We start from the raw sequence: 18,887 nt of genomic DNA, 5'->3' as shown, positions 1-18,887 counted from the left end.
AGAATAATATTTATGTATTATGCTTTAAATTTAATTATTAACTTTCTTTTTTAAGAATGTTTTTTATTTAATTATAGTTTAGGAATGGTAATTACTTTCAATTCAAACAAACGCTTTTGGGAGTTTGCACGCCTTCTTTTCTTCACCTACCCTTACCGAACTTATAATTTACCGTTTTGCCATTACTTTTTCCTTACGAAATCCTCTTAATCTCAGTATTAAGTACTTAATTTATTGCGATAATTTAATATATAATTCTTTTTTCCTTATTTTAAGGCTCATAATTTCTTTGACTGGTTTTCAAGTATGTCTAAATAAAATAATAAAATATGGTGGAATAAATTATATGTCGAGTAAATGTCATCAGCCATGTCATTGACAAGTTGGATTATGACCTCTTCAATATTTGAGGTTGGGAGGGATAGTAATTTTTTTTTTTTAGAGAGGAATAAGAAAAATGAGATTGAGATAATTCAAATATATCAAAAAAAAGATGCACATATGTTTTAGTTAGGAGCGAGAGGTTGATTGTCTTAGGGATGCAAAGAGGAAGTGATAGGTGGAAGAAGTAATATTGAAGAAAGGTGATTAGATAAGATATGCTACTATTTAGCTAATCGAGAACATGATCACACAGAGATAAAAAAAGATAGAAAGTTAATATATAGTTGATCGTGTTTAGTTTCTCATTTTAGTATTCATAGTAATACTCTTTTATAATAATGGTTTCACGATTTCTCTTTACATGTTACTCCCTTTATTTAGTATCATTATTTTGTTCTTTTGATTTCTTATTAGTATGTGTTATTTAATTCTTTTGCTTTAGGCTAGTGCTATTTATTTGTTATTGGTATTGTTATACTCTTCCTTATTGATATTTTCTTTTGAAATTTATGGGTCTTTCAAACACAATCTCTATTTTCACTTGGTAAAAGTAAGCGGGTTGCATACACACTATCCTTCTCAAGTCAATATTCCACTAACGAACATACACTAAATATGTTATTGTTATGTGTATTAGTTAAACTTATTAAATAAAAGACATCAAATATATCCCGAATAATATTTCACACTCAAACTAATCGAGTGATTCTAAGTACGATACCTTACGTGGCCAAGATCTTAACCGTCCATATATCTCTAGTGTCGCCTGGCGGGAACTCGAACACCTTGAGGATCAACATGGCGGGAATCCTTCCCCTTTATAAAGGCCTGTTTTGCAAGTAAATTAGCTAAAATCCATTCAAAATTTTCTTCTTATTCGAATTGTCGATCGTTTTTGCGTGCTCAAGTAGTGTAAGTATTTTCAGATTTGCCGTATGGGGAAGGGAAAGAAGAAGGCTAGGGTTCCGGTGGAGAATTTTGAGGAAGACGCCGACTCCGATGACGTAGAAATGAATGAAAATGATGAGAGTGTGAACGGATCTTCTTCTCGCGAGAAGAGCCTTTATGAGGTACTCATAAATTTTATTTCTAAGCTAGCTTTTGTAAACAGATCTAGCATTTTAAGTGAAGTAATTGAAAGCTTCACCGCTCAGCAAATTATATATCTCTGTTTCTATATGCTTGTAGCAGATGGTGAAATTTGGGTTAATGTTTAAATTTGTATATTTGTTATGATTTTGGACCTTTTGGTTTGTATATATGTATTTCAATTTTATATTCTAGGATTTTGTTAATATGTTATTGACAAATTTGTATATTAGGGTAAGAAATGAATTTGATAAGTGGTTCAAGGACCCAAACAGTTAGTGTTGTTAATGCCAAATTGCTAAAATGAAACAATCAAGTGTGATAATTAATCTAAAACAATGGACAAAGTGAGCAAGTAAAACTGAGTAGAAAATTCTTATTCAAGTAGACTCTGGGAGACGGTGACTTTGTGAAGTTAAGAAGCTTAGGGCAAGGGAGCAACAATAGAGTAGAATAGTAATGGTTTTCCTGATCAAAATCCTCTGCCCTACAAGTGAGGGGATGTTATCATAGCCTAACTCTAAGGACGGCTGTCTGCATTGCATGTCTCACCCGATGATTGCTATCCGCACCACTCAATTGTAACGTATGTGATTGAGAGTCTCAGAAGTAAATCCTTAATTCTTTGTGAACATTTGTACTTATTTTGACCGTCTGACATCTTAAATATAGTCACGCATCTTTTGAGCTAGATAGGTTCCCATTGCAACTTCGGTCCTTTAACCAACCTTACCGGTCGCGCTTAGGCGCTGAGATCGGTGTCACCTTGCTGAATCACATTCGATCTGTCCGGATTTTACCCCATACAGGGTTTCCAAGTGACTATAGTGTTTTTGGTTAATACTATGCTATTGCTTTATAGTATGCAAAAAGAAATACATATGTTACAGATTTGATTGGAGAGTTCTAAGATAAATTTTTTCTATATATGTATGTAAATACTAGTGTGTGTTGCTGTAGAAATAGTGCTTAATTGTCTGAGGCATGTGATATGCTTATAATGAAGCCATAGTTATAAATCTTCATGATCGAGCCTATGGACTAATGTTTGGTTTAGAAGATGTTAAACTAAGCGTGCTCTTTTTTTTTTGGTGTTAAGTTACTGCTCTTTTTGATTTCTCTGTTCAAGGAGGTGATGCAATACTAACGAGGCATCTACTTGTAGATTCTTGGGGTTGAGACAACAGCATCCCAGCAGGAAATAAAGAAGGCATATTACAAGTTAGCTCTGCGACTTCATCCTGATAAGAATCCTGATGATGAGGTAAATGGCTGCACAATTGAGTATGGTTTGCCCCAGTAATCTGTATACATTAGCTAATTTAACGATGAATATCTTAAATTTACTCAATAGGAAGCAAAAGAGAAATTTCAGCAGTTGCAAAAGGTGATATCAATTCTTGGTGATGAGGAGAAACGGGCACTTTATGATCAGACTGGCTGTGTTGATGATGATGTGAGTCGTATTGCTGTGATTCTTTCCCCCTCCTGTGATCCTTGCAAACTCTGATAACATTTTGGAAACTCTAGCATCTTCAGTATGTTGCAACTTTTTACTTAGTTTTTTTTGCCTATGATGGTGTGATGTAGTAAAAAGACTGTCTCATTGTTATGACAGTGAGCCAAAATCTTGTTATTATCATGTAATAGGTTCTGAAGAAGACTGTTGATCTGGGTTTGGGGCTGATCAGCTCTCTGCTAGGAGTAAAGCTCAAATCTGACCTTCATACAGTTCTCTAGAAACTAATATTTGAGCCAATTCTTTGTGTTAAGGTGAAAAGACGGGGTAAGTGAGGGTTAATAAAAGGAGGAGGTAGTGCTGTGCTATTTGACATTATTTTTCTAGGTTGTGAAAGAAAGGGGAAGTGTAGAGGCATCCGGCCCCTCTATGTTAGGGAATGGGAAGGAGTAAGGAGATGTGTTTGACTTCCTTTATAGGTATACCGATCAAAGGGTAAGGATGACCATCTTCCCTTGGGGAAGTAAACAATTTCCTCTCCCCTTCCCTGAACCAAACATAATGTGTAGCTGTGTGTGTGTTATGGATGTATTTTTTTCTCTTTTCTTATATAGGGTCAATCCCACACATTGTGCACAACAAAGTTAATGTTACAGTAGACATGCATGTATGGTGTCTTTTATGCTGATCCAGCTTATATTTCTGGTTTTTGTAGACAAGTCTAACTGATACCTGGATCTTCTTAATATCACTCTTATATATGGAGATTCTCAAAACTGTAGCGATAGCAGACAATCTTTTCAATCTGTATTTGATAAATAGAAAATAGAATGGTCTTTTTGGCTGATGTGCTAATTGGGTGCACCTCAATGACACCTATCTAGAAAAAAAAGGTTCTCACTATCATCTGCCTATTAACAGGACCTGGCAGGAGATGTTGATAACTTGAAGGAGTTTTTCCGAGCTATGCATCCAAAGGTAACAGAAATAATTACTCCACTTTATTATTTGAATAGTAGACACTCTAACATTGGAGGAACCTACACGTCTTTTTTCAGATTACTGAGGCTGATATTGACAAGTTTGAAGCAAACTATAGAGGATCCAAGTCGGAGAGGACAGACTTGATTGATCTATACAAGAAGTATAAGGGTAAAATGAAGAGGTATGGGCAGGAAGCCACATGCTCCTACCTCTTTAATGCTTTGATTTCTAGGTTGTCACCTAATATACAATCTTCTGTAGGCTATTTTGCTCCATGATTTGCTCTGATATCAAACTAGATTCACATCGCTTCAAAGATATTCTGGATGAGGCTATAGCAGCAGGTAAAGTTTAGCTTCCATCATATTAAGTATCCGTAAACATCACAATTCATCCTCTATGATGCCCTTACAATTATGGAATAGATGTGTCGTTTGATCTAAACGTGTGACTCTCAACACTGTTTAGCCATCTGTTTTCTGCATTAACATTCCTATTACTTTTTTTCCTTTGGCAATAGTTATTGTGGTCATTCAAAGCCTTTCCTCAGAAAAGTTCTTTTCTTTCTTCACTGGGAAGTGATCAGCACTTATATTTTTACTTTGACAGGGGAGATAAAGTCAACCAAAGCATATGAGAAATGGGCAAAGGAAGTGTCTGAAACAAAACCGCCTACAAGCCCATTGAAACGTAGACAAAAGTGAGTCATCTTTTATCATATTATGCATCACTAACTGAAACACTGAAAGTGCTATATTATTCTAACTGGAGAACTTGAACTGTTGCAGATCAAAGAAAGAACCAGACGATTTGTTTGCTATTATTTCTCAGCGACAAAATGAACGGAGGGGCAAAATGAATTCTATGTTCTCATCTTTGGCTAGCAAATACGGTGGGGATCCATCCGTGACAGAGCCAAGTGAGGAAGAATTCGAAGCTGCTCGAAGAAGACTGGAGAGTAGGAAGCAATCTAAGCGAAAGTAACTTTTATATAATGCAACCTCTACACCAAGCTGCAAAATGTTATTTATTGCTGTGTTTTCTTGTACTTTGCCATTATGTATTAGGTTGTGCTTCTTTGCTGCAAGGATTATAAGTCTTAAGATAATTGCTAATCGTATATCTACTTTGCTTAAAACATCATACACTTTAAGTTTTGGACTACACTGTTAATTCAGTTGACAGATGAACTAATATATTGACTAAGACAAACATAAATAGACTAGTTAATTACATGAGTAAGGAACGCAAATTCTAGAAAAAGTATATCATGATTTAAAGTAACTTTTTGGGAGAATTGTTATTAGGTCACCTAATTCATTTTTTTGGTGTAATGGCTGGCAAGAATGGAAAGATATTAATGTGTTGTCCAAATACGTAAGGATCATTGAAACCATATAGTGAGAGGTCTATTCCCCGCACTAATAAGATCTCTTCACATTTGATAAATAAAACCTTGAATTCTAGTCCTAAAAATAGAAAAATCTTGATGAAATGTTCTCTGTCCTCTAACGATACGAATCTAAATTAGTTGAAAATTCTTATAAAAAACACTTTACCTTTTAATAAAGTCTTACCTAGTGAAAATCTAAATTATTTAGGTCCAAAAATGTTATTAAGAGTCATGATAAAATAAATATTATCTATTCACTCTTAACCATATATTTCGAATGATCAAAGAATGTGGTATAATGAACGAACAATTTTTCGCTTGATTAAAGGTCTCGAGTTTAAATTTTGATATAAAAAACACGTGTTTTTCCTTCTTTGATAAAGAGCATGTATTTCTCCCTAATAAGTTGTATGGGACTTAAATCCAAATTAATCGAGAGCCTAAAATGATTAGCAGAGATTCATCTGAATCAAGCAATTAATGTGAACCAATAATTGCGTAAAATAATAAGTTATGCTGAACTTTACAGCTTTCACATTCCCCAGCTGTTTAATATCTTTCGTTTGGTAAACTACACTTGTCAATATTCTGTCACCAGCTGTTTCCTCCCCCACCCCACCCCACCCCCCCAACTCCCCTTTATAAATTCACTAACTCTTCACTTCAATTCCCACACATCTGAACCCTAATTTCCTTCATTTCTACACTCATTCGCCGATCAATCTCCGGTCACTTTTTTCTACTAAATCTGTTTTTCAAATGGCTCGATCTAGCATTATCAACGTATTCTTCATTGTATTCATCGTTGCTCTTTTCTCAGCTATGACTGAAACTTCGGCTCAGGAATTAGGATTAGCTCCGGCCCCGGCACCTGACGCCGGTGCGGCTTTCTCCTTGCCGTCTTCCGGTGTGTTAGTTGGAACTTCTCTCATTCTATGTGTTGCTGCTATCTTCAGGCATTAGAATTTTGATTTTGTGGTGATTGTATGTGTTTTTCAGTTGTGAGAGTAGTGTTTATTGATTTTCTTATGGATTTAGGTGTTTTCCGTATGTATTGAGATTGATCTTTTGGCAGTATATATTTCTGATTATAAAATTTTGTTTTTGAGTATAAAAAATGGTTCTTTACTTCCATTTGTTCTTTCATTCTCTATTGCAAGTGATTATTCTGTTATCTAAGAAGGTGATTATACCTGAAAAGTACATTTATGTTGATATAATCTGGAAATTAACAACCCGGAAAAGCAAAAACTAAAGAAAAACAAGGCTTTGAGCTGTTTTTTGGGTAATTTGAGCAAAACTCAGCTCCAGGGTGAAACATGAAGGATAAAACAAAGCTAATTTTCATGTAATTGGTACACGCAGAACAGAGTAGAGATGAAGTATGTAAAGAAGGTATCTAGATTAGTCGAGCTTCAAAGTAGGTACTAAACGCCAAGTGGGAAACCCAAAGGAAGTTTCATTGAACTTATAATTTGTCTTGCAGTTTAAAGGAAATACATTTTTAGATCAACTTATGTTCTTGAGGAATAAGAAGATTAGAAACTTTAAACAATGTATATAATATAGTAACATTAGAGACAAGTTCACAAACTATGTGACATATTAAACAATGTAAGTTGCATTTTTTTTGTTGATATCCCTTTCTGAGGCACAAAATGTAATGCTTATAGAGATAATGACTTGTAAGCATTGAGAACTCAGCCTTATATCCTATTTCTTGCCATATTCATCTGAGCTTAATCTTCTCACACTACCTGCATGTATATAATATAGTAACATTAGAGACAAGTTCACAAACTATGTGACATATTAAACAATGTAAGTTACATTTTTTTTGTTGATATCCCTTTCTGAGGCACAAAATGTAATGCTTATAGAGATAATGACTTGTAAGCATTGAGAACTCTGCCTTATATCCTATTTATTGCCATATTCATCTGAGCTTAATCTTCTCACACTACCTGCCCCTGCACGAATACACGACCATGTGTACAAAATCTACCAAATGGAAGGTTTTCTTGTTTCCATGGCTGGCGTATGGTCACATCTCTCCATTTCTCGAGCTAGCCAAAAAGCTCGTGGATAGAGGTTTCTTGGTTGACCTATGTTCTTCATCTATTAACCTAAGTTTCATTAGAACAAGAATACCAGAAACATATTGTTCTTCAATTCATCTTGTGGAACTCCAATTACCAGACTTGCAAGAGCTTCCTCCTCACTATCATACAGCCAATGGCCTCCCACTCCATCTCCATTCCACCCTTCAAAAAGCCCTCAAAATGGCTAAACCAAATCTGCTCAACATCTTAGAAGCACGAAAACCTGACTTGTTAATCCATGATGTCAAGCAATTATGGGCTGCTGGGGTGGCTTCTACCCTTGACATCCCGGCGGTTAGATTCTTCACTTCTTGTGCAGCCATGTGCTCCTATTTCAGTCACTTGTTTGTGAAACCAAATGTTGAATTCCCCTTTCAAGCTCTTCGATTAAATCCCTATGAGCTAACAAAAGCTCATAAAGTGGTTAAAGAACATCGTGAAGACGATGATCCTGAAGTGAGAGCTCCTGAAGAATTTACAGGCGTGATGCTAATAGGCACGTCGAGAGAGATGGAAGGTAAATACATCGACTATATGTCCGAAATAATCAAATTTAAGGTCTTGCCAATTGGTACACTAGTTCAAGATCCTATGACTAGTGTAGATGGAAACAGGGAGATCATGGAATGGTTAGGGAAAAAAGACAAGTTCTCAACTATATTAGTCTCTTTTGGGAGTGGCTACTTCTTGACAAACCAAGAATTGGAAGAAGTAGCTTTTGGGTTAGAGCTTAGCCAAGTGAATTTCATATGGGTAGTTAGGTTCCCAAAAGGGGAAAATCTAAGTCTTGAAGAGGCATTACCACAAGGTTTTTTTGAAAGAATTGGTCATAGAGGGATGGTTATGGGAGGATGGGCTCCACAAGCAAAAATACTAACTCATTCGAGTATCGGTGGATTCGTGAGTCATTGTGGATGGAATTCAATTTCAGAAAGTATAGATTATGGTATTCCAATTATTGCTATGCCTATGGATCTTGATCAACCTATGAATGCTAAATTGCTAGTGGAAATTGGAGTAGCTTTGGAGGTTTTGAGGGATGAAAATGGAGCACTTCATAGAGAAGACATAGCAAGAGTTATCAAAGATGTAATATGTGGAAAATCAGGGGAGAATTTGAGATGTAATGTGAGAAATTTGGGTAAGAAGTTGAGATTTAAAAATGTGGAAGATATTGATGCAGCTGTTATGGAGCTAACACAACTTTGTCATGAGAAGAATCATAGTTCTTGGATTCGAGTCACGGGTATGGAGCCGCGCTTGGTAGAGCCCTCAAAAATGGAACTTTCTAGCGCAAATTCAGATTAATCAAGCTTCAAAGCACATGTATTGAACATCGAGTGGAAAAAAGAAAAGAATTGTCAACTTTTCTAAGCTTTTTTATTCAACTAATGCAAGAAGCATAAGAAAAATGTCTTTGCATAATGTGCGTTATTCTATATTCTATTACCATCACAAAATATGACCTTCAGAATTACTGAGAAGTATATTGCATCAATATGATTTGCTCAAATATACTTTGAACAATCTTGATCATTTAAGTTTATCAAAAAGTAAAACTTTAATCTCCTATTTCTTCGCAATGTCAAAATGACATAGCATTGATATTAGGTGTTTAGTGTTTAAAATGAACAAAGTCTAATTCAAATCTCTTGGTGAAAGTTGATGTCAACTTTAGATGCCTACCAATTTTCAAATTAAAGTGTTTACTTGTTTGTAAAAGCCTAATTTCAATATTTATCCATGTATGATGCCTAAATAATTTTAATGGGGAAATTACATGGTTAAACAAACATATATTAGATAATTAGTCATCATAACTATAGTTTTAGTTAATTATCATTCGCGATCAACATTCATTGATACTTACATGTTTTGAGTTTTGAGTTTGTATAATTCACACGTTTATACAATTTGAAATTTGTATAATTTTTGTACAATATAATTGTTTAAAGTTCAAATGTTTGTGTTTGTATAAATTCGTTATTTCGAGTTTATATAAAAATAGCTCAATTATATAAACTTACCCACGAATTATACAAACAATGCAACTTAAATTGTAGCTACAATAAGTTTATTATAATGTCTATTTGCGTTTTCCTTTTAATTAATAAGTGAACCAAATGGCTCAATGAGATTATTCAGCATAGAACATGAATAGGCCAAACAACCACGTGCCAAACAGAACCTAATCGGCCACCGCCCACGATCTCCTCCAATCATTAGCACCACCGTCCGCCGCCGTCCAACACTGATCCAGGCCCACAACAACCCGATCTGAGTTGGACTCTTTCAACGACGTGTCCGCTTCTCCGCCCTCATTTTCCTCAATTCACTACCTATAAATCCCTTCACCTTTCAATAAACCTCCAACACAAACAAACTTTCTTCTCCTTCAGCTCGATTCTGTATTTTTCTTAGATCAATCGAAAATGGCGCAAGTTAACATCTTCAAGGCTTTTGTGCTCGCTGTGATTTTCGCCGCCATCGCTGTCTCTGCACAGGTGCCTGAAATGTCACCGGCTCCGTCACCGAATGCCGGAGCTGGCTTCTCTTTGCCAGTTTCTGGTGCTGTTATTGGAATGTCTTTCCTAATCTCTCTCGTCGCTTTGTTGAAGCATTGAATTTGAAGACGATTATGAAGTTCTGAAATTGTTTCATGCTTGAATTTAATTACTATTTATTGATTTGATTCTATAAAAAAATTCATTTTTTGACAATGTATACAATATTCAAATTGAAATAAACTTATTTGTCAATTATCTGTTATAAATTTGATTATATATCTATACTTCTAGTGATATATATACTCATTCCTTTTTTGTTTTTGAAAGATATTCAGCTAAAGCATAGCAAATCAAAGTAGTAATTGAAGAAAGGAACACAACAGAGTAGAGAACATGTCTATTATTAATTTATTATTGATAAGGAAAGCAGTAAAGAGTATTCAGAAAAAAGATAGTAACAAAAAAATAACGCTGTAACTGAAACACAATAGACGATAAATATCAAAAGTAAGAAACTACATGCATAAGGCTAATTTTACCCTTTAACTATTCAAAATGGACGTGTAACTTGTTCTGCATAATCTGTTTCTGATGAAGGACTATAGGCTATAAATTTGCAGGTGTAATCTCTGTTTCAGATGTGAAAAATGTGTGTTAGTGTTGTTTTTGTTGTCCATTTGTTGAATGCTGGTTAACAATACTTGGCTTGGCTGGTGTTGAGCGTTCTGACTGAGAAAATCTAATCAAGATTTGCATAAGTAGTGTAACAACAGCTAACAGTGCAGCTGAAATTGCAACACCCTTCCATGAAGACAACAGTGCTGTTGAGTGTAAGAATTTTATAGCACCAAAAAAGACAATACATGCCCAAGATACAATAACCTGTTATTTAGAAAAGATCAAATTAGTTTGCTGGAGAAATAAAAGAACTCAAATGCAGTCTAGTGATAAGAGCGCAACATATGATGTGTGGATTAGGTTAGGTGCAAGTCATGAAGCAGAGGCGGATCCAGGATTTAAGTTGTATGGGTTTTAATATTTTAAGTTCTCAGCATTGAACCCATTATATCTTTAAAGCTATGGTCCATATCTACTATTTTTGTGATCTGCGTTGAATGTACTGGGTGCAGATCAACCTGATGTCGGTATTCAAACATCTGCCTCTAGTGTGATGTGTGAGTTAGGTACACGTTTAAGTGGAGAAGATAGATAGGGGAACCTAATATCCACCAAGTTTCAAATTGTGCACCAACCCTTGAGATTTCTTGATTCTCACAAGAAAGAAAGAGATTAGGAAGAATTTATCTAGCTTAGCTAGCATGTTTCTTACCACGAAGGATTTCACTGGACGGCCAACATTCTGCAGCTGTTGTTCTCCGAAGGTGTCTTCAGCAATATGTTTGTCCAGCAGTTTGTCCTGGTGATAAGATAAAACGAGAAACAGTTATATAATGGCAATCTAAACACTAGATCCTCGAGATACAGTAGACGTTTCCTATGTAGATTCAACACGAAAGAAAGGTAACCTTGGCCAGAAAGATATCTCTACACCATTGAGCTGTGGCTTCATCATTTTCTGGTAGATCCTTCATCTCGTGGCGTTTGATGTGCACATGAACCTGCACCATAACAAATAAACATTGAAAATAAACATAACACCTTTCCTTTTGCTAACTTAATGAGCCTATACTTACTTCCTAATCGTTCCCCAACTCATAAACATGAAACTAACAGACAAGTTATCGATTAATTAACAATGGATGAACTGACTTATTCAGATTAACATAGTGCCAAGACAGTTATAACTTGTTATACTGAAGCAATAAATGACTTGCGGATAGTTTGATACAATACCAGAATTCCAAGTTATTGATAATTTTGCTTACCACAGAAGATTGACCCTTGAAGATTCGCAACATTGTTGGTGCTGGTGAGCTTTTAGGCATGGCAAATGTAACATCATAAATAGCTGGAACAAATGAGCGCATATGACTTACTGCTGCGACAAATCCCTGAAACCATCAAATAAATAAACATTTGGTTTCTTCAATACAATCTCATAATAGATAGCAAGGCAAAATGTGACAACACTAGCAACTTTAGGATCCATTACAAACTTAAAGAGAATCTCTTGATGATTTGTGTGATAACTTGAATTCGAAAGCATCAGCCTACTTATGATACAATATACAAAGAAGGTAACGTTTGGTGCTCACCTTGGTACGAGGAATTAACACATTCTTCGGAACAGGTAGCCCTGCTGAGGCTGCATATTCTTGAGCAGCCAAAAGCTTTGCCTGTGTAAAACGAGTGCCTTCAACGAAAAGTGCCAGCCAGAAAGGTTGAGGGTAATCTCGTAGCCGTTGAAGACCTGACTGCAAATTTGACCCCATAAGTATCAAATTACAATTAGTTGTAAATCAACAAAGACAAAACAGATCCCAGACACTCATCAACAAGCCAAACTATAGAGAAATGTAAATCTAGATATGCATTTTGTAGTATTGAAAGTATTTGGATACAAAGATGCTCAAGTAAATGTGCAATGAATGACTAAATCGATCGGGCTTAACTATACCTTTATCGTGTTTTCATCCTTGGCCCAGCTTCTTTCGAGGAATAGGTACTCGGAAAACCACATTGACCAACCAAGTACCTGCATAATGCATAAGATTAGTGACCTTAGTAGAGAGATTTGAGTAAAAGAAAAATAAACTGGGAGAGTCCCATATATATATATAATAGAAACTTCAAGGAAAAATAGTTACAGAGTGTTTAGGAGCGGCCACTAACAAAAACAAGAGCAAAATGCTAAGATCATGTTTCCTTCCTGTTAACAATATACCACCATATTCAAATAAATGCAGATACCCTCAAGGCAGGGTAAGTTCTATATACACCCTACCCTCCCGAGACTCCACTTTGTGAGATTACACTGGGTATTTTTGTAAGCGATTTTCCTCTTGAGGTTAGAATTTACACCAATGGGGACCATACATCTAAAATATTATTGCTTCCTTAGTCCATTTTATGCACAATGAGCTTATAAAACTCCAAAAAAACACAACAAAGCCATTACTCTTCCAGAATCCCAAATAAATTGCTGGATAATATGGGAATTGAGAGCTTCTCTACAGGAAAATTTACTGAGAAATGGATAGTAACTAGCTTTTGGTCAAAAGAAGAGTGAAAATCTTTATAACATTCACTCCAAACACTTAACTGATCAAAAGAAAGAAAAAGTTTCACTCAGAGAACTTACAGGAAGAAATTTTGAAGATTTCTTCATAACAGCTAATGCGCTACCAAGGCAACCGGATCGCTGCAATTGAAGGATTCAAGAATCAACAAACAGAAGCCAATTGATAATATTTATTAGTAATCGCCTGAAAGACCACATCTCCATCAAGCAATAAAAGTAAAGTTCCTATAAAATTACTAGCTAATTACAAGTTAAAAATCCATAACAAAAACGTATATAGGCGATGAACATAGACATGTATGGAGTTGGATATAAAAGTATCACAGGGATACATTTGCATAGGACAAATTGTTTGCTTAAGGGTTTCGACATAATAGATCACCAAGTAGTGATTATAGTTGTGCAAACCTGAGCTAAGACCCATCCAACAAGCCAATCAATGTCACTTCTGTGATTCGCTATCAGCAGGGCATGTTCTTTACCTGGAAAGATCAGCCAGCACAGCAATAATAAGCACTACATCAAGAAACTTGACAAAATATACATTACGAACACCAGTAGAGTAGAAAATGGAAAATGGAATCCAACTTACCCATTAAACTAAAAGTTTCTGGGTCCATGTACAGTTTAATCTGCAACCAGATTAACCAGATTAACTCATCAATGAGAAAAGAAGTATCATGTGGCAAACATAAGAAGAAACTGACAGAAAGCAAATCAAAAATATGTAATATTCCTCATCTTATCTCAAATCAGTTGAACCTTTGCCATTTTCCCAGGAGATCAACCCAGAGTTTTGGTAAATACAGAGGGTAAAGTGTGACACAAAAGCAACGAGAACCTCAAAAAATATTAAGAACATAGAAAAAGCCACAATGCAAGGAACATAATGAATCTAATGGTAGTGCAGACAAGTATATCAATGAAGTAAAATTATGGATTTATTACACATAGTTGTTGCCCACATATTGGTAGCATTCACAACACTGTCATGCTTGCTTAGCTTCAATTTCATACTTTTTTGGGATCGCGAATTATTGAGACAATAATCATCATAGCAGTATGGAACAGAAAAAATAAACTATCTTAGCAAATCCTTATCCATAATTCAAGTTCTCATTCCCATCTAGTAAAGGTTCTTGTTTGTAATATCAAATTTCTCTATAACTTTCATATGATATGCTACACAATGAGTACAAATCCTAGTAGGACAGGCAAATTATGTTAAAGAAAAGAGCTTCTTGTTATTTGGGCAATTGGTTTACATTCCAAGACTGTAACTTTTTACATTTACATTCTTGGCATAAATTTCTACATTTACATTCAGAAACAGCTCCTCTACACCACAAAGCTATGGATAACGTCTGTGTACATTCTATCCTCCTCAAACCCCATTGTGGAATTACACAATGTAACATATACATATATCCAAAACGAATTACCTCTACACCAGCCCGCCAATCAACTAACCAAACAAGCTCCAGCCATAAAAGTTCTGCAAAAATTCTATTAATCCTCCTGTATATGTTCTTCGAAAATGGCCTTATAAAGACAAAGCAAGCAGCCTGCAATTCAACACCATATCAAAATCCATTTCACCAATTTTTCATTCAACAAAATAGCAAAATAAAGTACAAGCAGAGCTAATTCTGTACTGCATTTACCATTAAACTTAACAAATCATAGATAAATAAACAAAAGACTTCATTTTTACTTGAAATTGAGAAACCCCAGATGAAAAATCCAGCAAAACTTCAAAAAATTCACACAAAAAAGAAGCAAAACTAGAAAAGGGGGAAAAACCCAAGTGAGGGTTTTGAAGGTATACCTGTATGAGATTGATCAAGAGGCCAGAGATGAAGAATATAATGCCCATAGGGACGATTACAGCTGCTGCTGCGATAGCCATATTGAGATCTGAATGAAGGGATACTCAAAGACTGAAAATGGTGAAATGAAGACGATAAATCTTTTGCATGTTACATAATCTTTGGTAACATATATTGTGCTGTATTGTATGGCGCGTGGAATAGTAAATAGTTTTTCATTTTTAATAAAAAATCTCGTATTTGAATCCTCTCGATGCAATTTACCTTCGATATGAAACTTTTTAGTTTTTAACACTAATTTAAATTTAATCTGACTTCATTATTTTTTATTGTCACATAATATAACACCTCAAAAAATTAAAATATAAATATACCAAAAAAGTAAGATGCGAGTTAAAATTATTAAAAATATTACGCCGATAAAAATAACAAATAGAATAACAATACACTAAATAAATCATTATACAAAATAAGACTTTTTATCCGTATCTAATAATGAAATTAACGATAGAAGAAAAATTAAAATAAACAAAAGAATATTATATTTAAACTAAAACGTAATATAATACAATATATCATAAAATAATCATCCAAACAAGCTGCACAAACTTCAAAGAAATCAGCATGAATACTATCTCTACTGAAATTGATCTCACTCTTTTCTTGCTAATCCCTAAAAAATATATATACACTTTTCTATATTTAATAATAATAACTTAAAAATGAGTACTTACTTAATCTTTAATGCAATATTTATGGCCATATGAATATTAATGACTGACCTATTCGATCTTTAATGCGATGTTTATAACCACATGAGCACTATATATCATAAATTTCAAACATCTTAATTTCTCCGTCCGTTCGTCTTTGTTTATATATATATTTAGTTTAACATATTTTTAAGAAGCATTAAATAAAGCGTAATTTTATCATATCATTTTAATTATTAAAAGTTATCTTATTCATTATCTCTTGAATTTTCACCTTAAACAAGTAAAAATAAGCATATATTATTAAATATAATGGACAAATAAATATGAATGGACGAGTTTCATTTTTATAACCAGACAGACGGTGTATATTTATAGCTATCATGAAAATTTATTGTTGCCTATTTATGGATGTAGTTGAGGAGAAAAGATTGGTAGGTCCATAATTAATGGATTTAACTATTTATTATTGATATTTTCAAGAAAAACTTAAAATAAATTTAATTTCCTTTTTCACCCAACAAATGGATTTAACTTCTATTTTTGGAGAAAATGTACTTCTATTTTAGTGCATTTTTTTTTCTTTTTGAGGAAATATTTTAATAATCTAAAGTAACAAAAGAAGAAGATAATTAAGGGTAGGGTAATACATGACACGCACAAAACATAATAAAAAGAAGGGCTATGACTCCGGTACTATGTTCTCCATAATTATTTTTGATACTAGAGAATCGAAAAGAGAATTGTACTCTCTTTTTTCCATTTTCAAACAACATATAGGACTTTTATGAAGTTGAATGTCTGAATAATCACTCAACTTATAATAAGTAGTTTAATGGTAACGACAATTATAAACTTAGTATAAGTTGAGTGATAGTTGATGATCAATTACTAATTTACTATAAGTTGAGTGATCATTCAGACATTTAACTCGACTATTTGGGCTATTAGAGTGTATTAATAAGATAAAAATTCACTCACATGTTACATTTCCATTTACAAGTTTTGGAGTGGGGTTGGCATAGGTTAAGCCCATAGTAAATGTAAGTTGAATTGTGAAAATGGAGGATGTCTAGACAATATAAATAGAATATACACAAATATATGTGTGATACACCTCAATTTCTTTAAGGAAAGGGACTTCATTCCAACTTTTGTTCATTATAATGATGTAATTTGCTCAAATTCAACCTCTATATCGTCCATGAAGAAGTAGCAAAAATTAATTTTTTCCTTAAATATGCATCCAAGGATGTGACTTAGCGATAAATGAATTGATAGCAAAATTATGAGGTCTAATGTTTAAATTCCAGGAGAGGCTAACATACTTGGTGATTTATTCTCATTTGTTTCAGCCTTGGTAAGCAAAGTTGTCTGGTAACGATATTGGTGAGAGGTAGTCAGTATCGCTGAAATAATCAAGATGCGTGTAAGCTTGCTCAGACACCGAGAATAATGCAATAACATTCCATATGTTTGGTAGTGGAACTAATTAAGATGTTTGGCAAAAGACATTGTCACATATATCCAATAATTAGATTTTTGATAGTGAAAGATGATTACATTACCTAATAATTAATATAATGAAATGTTATGGAACACATGTAATGGTTGGGAAGCTGATTGATTTCCACCATTACTCTACAAGGAAATACCTAACTTATTCTTGAATGATTTGGTTTCACCTCTTAAGAGAAACAATTTGAATACTTTTCCCTTTGTTGAAGATTGGTTTTAGTTGAAGTGACTAAGAGAGGATGTTCCAACAACTAAATTAAATGGTCCATCTAATTCAGATTTGTGACTCGCAAAATCCGTTAAAGGGGGAAAGTGTTGTATGTCAAGATTTTTCGAACACGGCTAGACTTCTAAGTAAAGGCTAAAGAATCTCATTTATTTCACTACGACTTCTAAGTAAAGACTAAAGAATCTCATTCATTTCACTACGACTAAATAGTGAATTGAATGTCGAAGTACCTTTTATAAAGTTAAGTATAGTCATAAAAGCATTTAAAAATTATCACATGAATCCTCTTTCATAAAACAAGGTAATAAACCTCTAGCTAAAATTTACCCTTTTTCTCTTAATTTCCTTTTGTACATATATAGCATTAATGTGCTGGAAACATTAGCCTAAATTCATTGAATTTTTGTTTTGCCAAAAGATGTATAAGTTAATAAAACAAGACTTCTAGAGTCATATATAGACCTAAAGGCTAAAGGTAGACTAGTAGTGCAAAGACTATGATTGCTTCTTTTTTGGTTTCCAACCCGATATTCAGCTACGACTCGACAAATTCGAATATGCAAATGTTAATAGTATTTAAGTTTGTGAATACTAGCCTTAGGCACACCTAAGGAAACCCCTCTCTCTAAACCTTAATATTTATTTATTTTCACTAAATAAAAGAAACCTAGCTCCAACATTTTTTTCATTATAATGATGTATTGTTTTCAAAAGATATGTTATGGTCAAAGTATTACTCCTCCAACTGTATAATCAGGGGAAAAAAAGTAGAAAAAAACAATAAGGAATATTATAAAGTTTCCCTCAAATTCAACCTTCATAGACAAACAAATAAACAAACAAAGATATAAAATTAATAAATAGAGATATGCTAATATATAAAATTTGAAGAAACTAGAACCATGACAACTCCAAATCAACATTTGACTTCAGAAACATAGTTGAATTGAATATGATATATATGTTTGCTTTTTCTAACATTAGTTTAATCAAATCATATCATAGTAGTTGCTTTTTTTCACATAATTAATATAATCAAATCTCTTTATAACGACGTTGTTTATCTGAATAATATTTTGAATATTATAGCAAAAACGTTATTATAAAAAACATATAATATAACATATCATAACATGAAACATCATTTTTTACAAAGAAAAATTATTCTTTATAAAAAAAATTGTTATAGAGAAGTCTGAGTGTCTGACCACATAATAATCTCATTTCTTTAAGCTCCAATAGAAAATAACATAATTATACCATTTGATATCACAATTAAATTAGTACTAATTAATTATAAAGGGTCAATATTTTTTTTAAAGAAATGTATTTTTTCCCTATCTGTTTATCTATTTGCCTTTTCCTAGTACTCAAGAGTCTCATAATTTAGAAATTTTTAGTTTTTAGTTTATGGTTTTATTCATTTTTTAAAAAGGTTATTTTCAACTACTGAATTTTCAGTCCTTATCATTTACAAA

The 18,887-nt window shown here is 33.7% G+C and overlaps 3 protein-coding genes across 3 annotated transcripts; 2 read left to right on the top strand and 1 right to left on the bottom strand.

Moving 5' to 3' along the window:
* Positions 1-1,268: 1,268 nt before the first annotated feature.
* LOC125834361 (chaperone protein dnaJ 6-like) lies at positions 1,269-5,054 on the top strand. The gene is made up of 8 exons (XM_049513517.1): positions 1,269-1,454; positions 2,639-2,737; positions 2,828-2,929; positions 3,854-3,910; positions 3,991-4,097; positions 4,178-4,260; positions 4,526-4,616; positions 4,705-5,054. The coding sequence occupies exons 1-8, from the start codon at positions 1,320-1,322 to the stop codon at positions 4,898-4,900; spliced, it is 870 nt and encodes a 289-aa protein (XP_049369474.1). The 5' UTR covers positions 1,269-1,319; the 3' UTR covers positions 4,901-5,054.
* Positions 5,055-7,297: 2,243 nt separating this feature from the next.
* On the top strand, positions 7,298-8,719 carry LOC125833814 (beta-D-glucosyl crocetin beta-1,6-glucosyltransferase-like). Its single transcript, XM_049512987.1, has one exon. The coding sequence runs from the start codon at positions 7,298-7,300 to the stop codon at positions 8,717-8,719; it is 1,422 nt and encodes a 473-aa protein (XP_049368944.1).
* Positions 8,720-10,303: 1,584 nt separating this feature from the next.
* LOC125834639 (1-acyl-sn-glycerol-3-phosphate acyltransferase 2-like) lies at positions 10,304-15,124 on the bottom strand. Its single transcript, XM_049513774.1, has 11 exons — positions 14,949-15,124; positions 14,563-14,685; positions 13,713-13,752; positions 13,529-13,602; positions 13,181-13,240; positions 12,497-12,574; positions 12,135-12,293; positions 11,805-11,930; positions 11,445-11,537; positions 11,249-11,335; positions 10,304-10,800 (listed from the first exon to the last, which is right to left on the bottom strand). Exons 1-11 carry the CDS (start codon positions 15,027-15,029, stop codon positions 10,573-10,575), a joined length of 1,149 nt encoding a protein of 382 aa, XP_049369731.1. The 5' UTR covers positions 15,030-15,124; the 3' UTR covers positions 10,304-10,572.
* Positions 15,125-18,887: the final 3,763 nt, after the last annotated feature.

This window comes from Solanum verrucosum, unplaced genomic scaffold (assembly GCF_900185275.1).
Source record: "Solanum verrucosum unplaced genomic scaffold, falcon-dt-bn FXZP01000285.1, whole genome shotgun sequence".
Classification (NCBI taxonomy): domain Eukaryota; kingdom Viridiplantae; phylum Streptophyta; class Magnoliopsida; order Solanales; family Solanaceae; genus Solanum; species Solanum verrucosum.
The sequence above is the reverse complement of the archived record's forward strand: the minus strand, read 5'-3'. Positions and strand labels throughout refer to the sequence as shown.

Coding starts and splice junctions, on each gene's coding strand:
- LOC125834639 (XM_049513774.1), bottom strand. CDS start 15,029: ATGGCTATCGCAGCAGCAGCTGTAATCGTCCCTATGGGCATTATATTC. Junction 11,538..11,804: donor TCAAGGGTCAATCTTCTGTG/GTAAGCAAAATT, acceptor GTTATGGTGCAG/GTTCATGTGCACATCAAACG. Junction 10,801..11,248: donor GTCCAGTGAAATCCTTCGTG/GTAAGAAACATG, acceptor TCTAAATAACAG/GTTATTGTATCTTGGGCATG.
- LOC125834361 (XM_049513517.1), top strand. CDS start 1,320: ATGGGGAAGGGAAAGAAGAAGGCTAGGGTTCCGGTGGAGAATTTTGAG. Junction 2,738..2,827: donor ATAAGAATCCTGATGATGAG/GTAAATGGCTGC, acceptor TTTACTCAATAG/GAAGCAAAAGAGAAATTTCA. Junction 4,617..4,704: donor CCATTGAAACGTAGACAAAA/GTGAGTCATCTT, acceptor GAACTGTTGCAG/ATCAAAGAAAGAACCAGACG.
- LOC125833814 (XM_049512987.1), top strand. CDS start 7,298: ATGTGTACAAAATCTACCAAATGGAAGGTTTTCTTGTTTCCATGGCTG.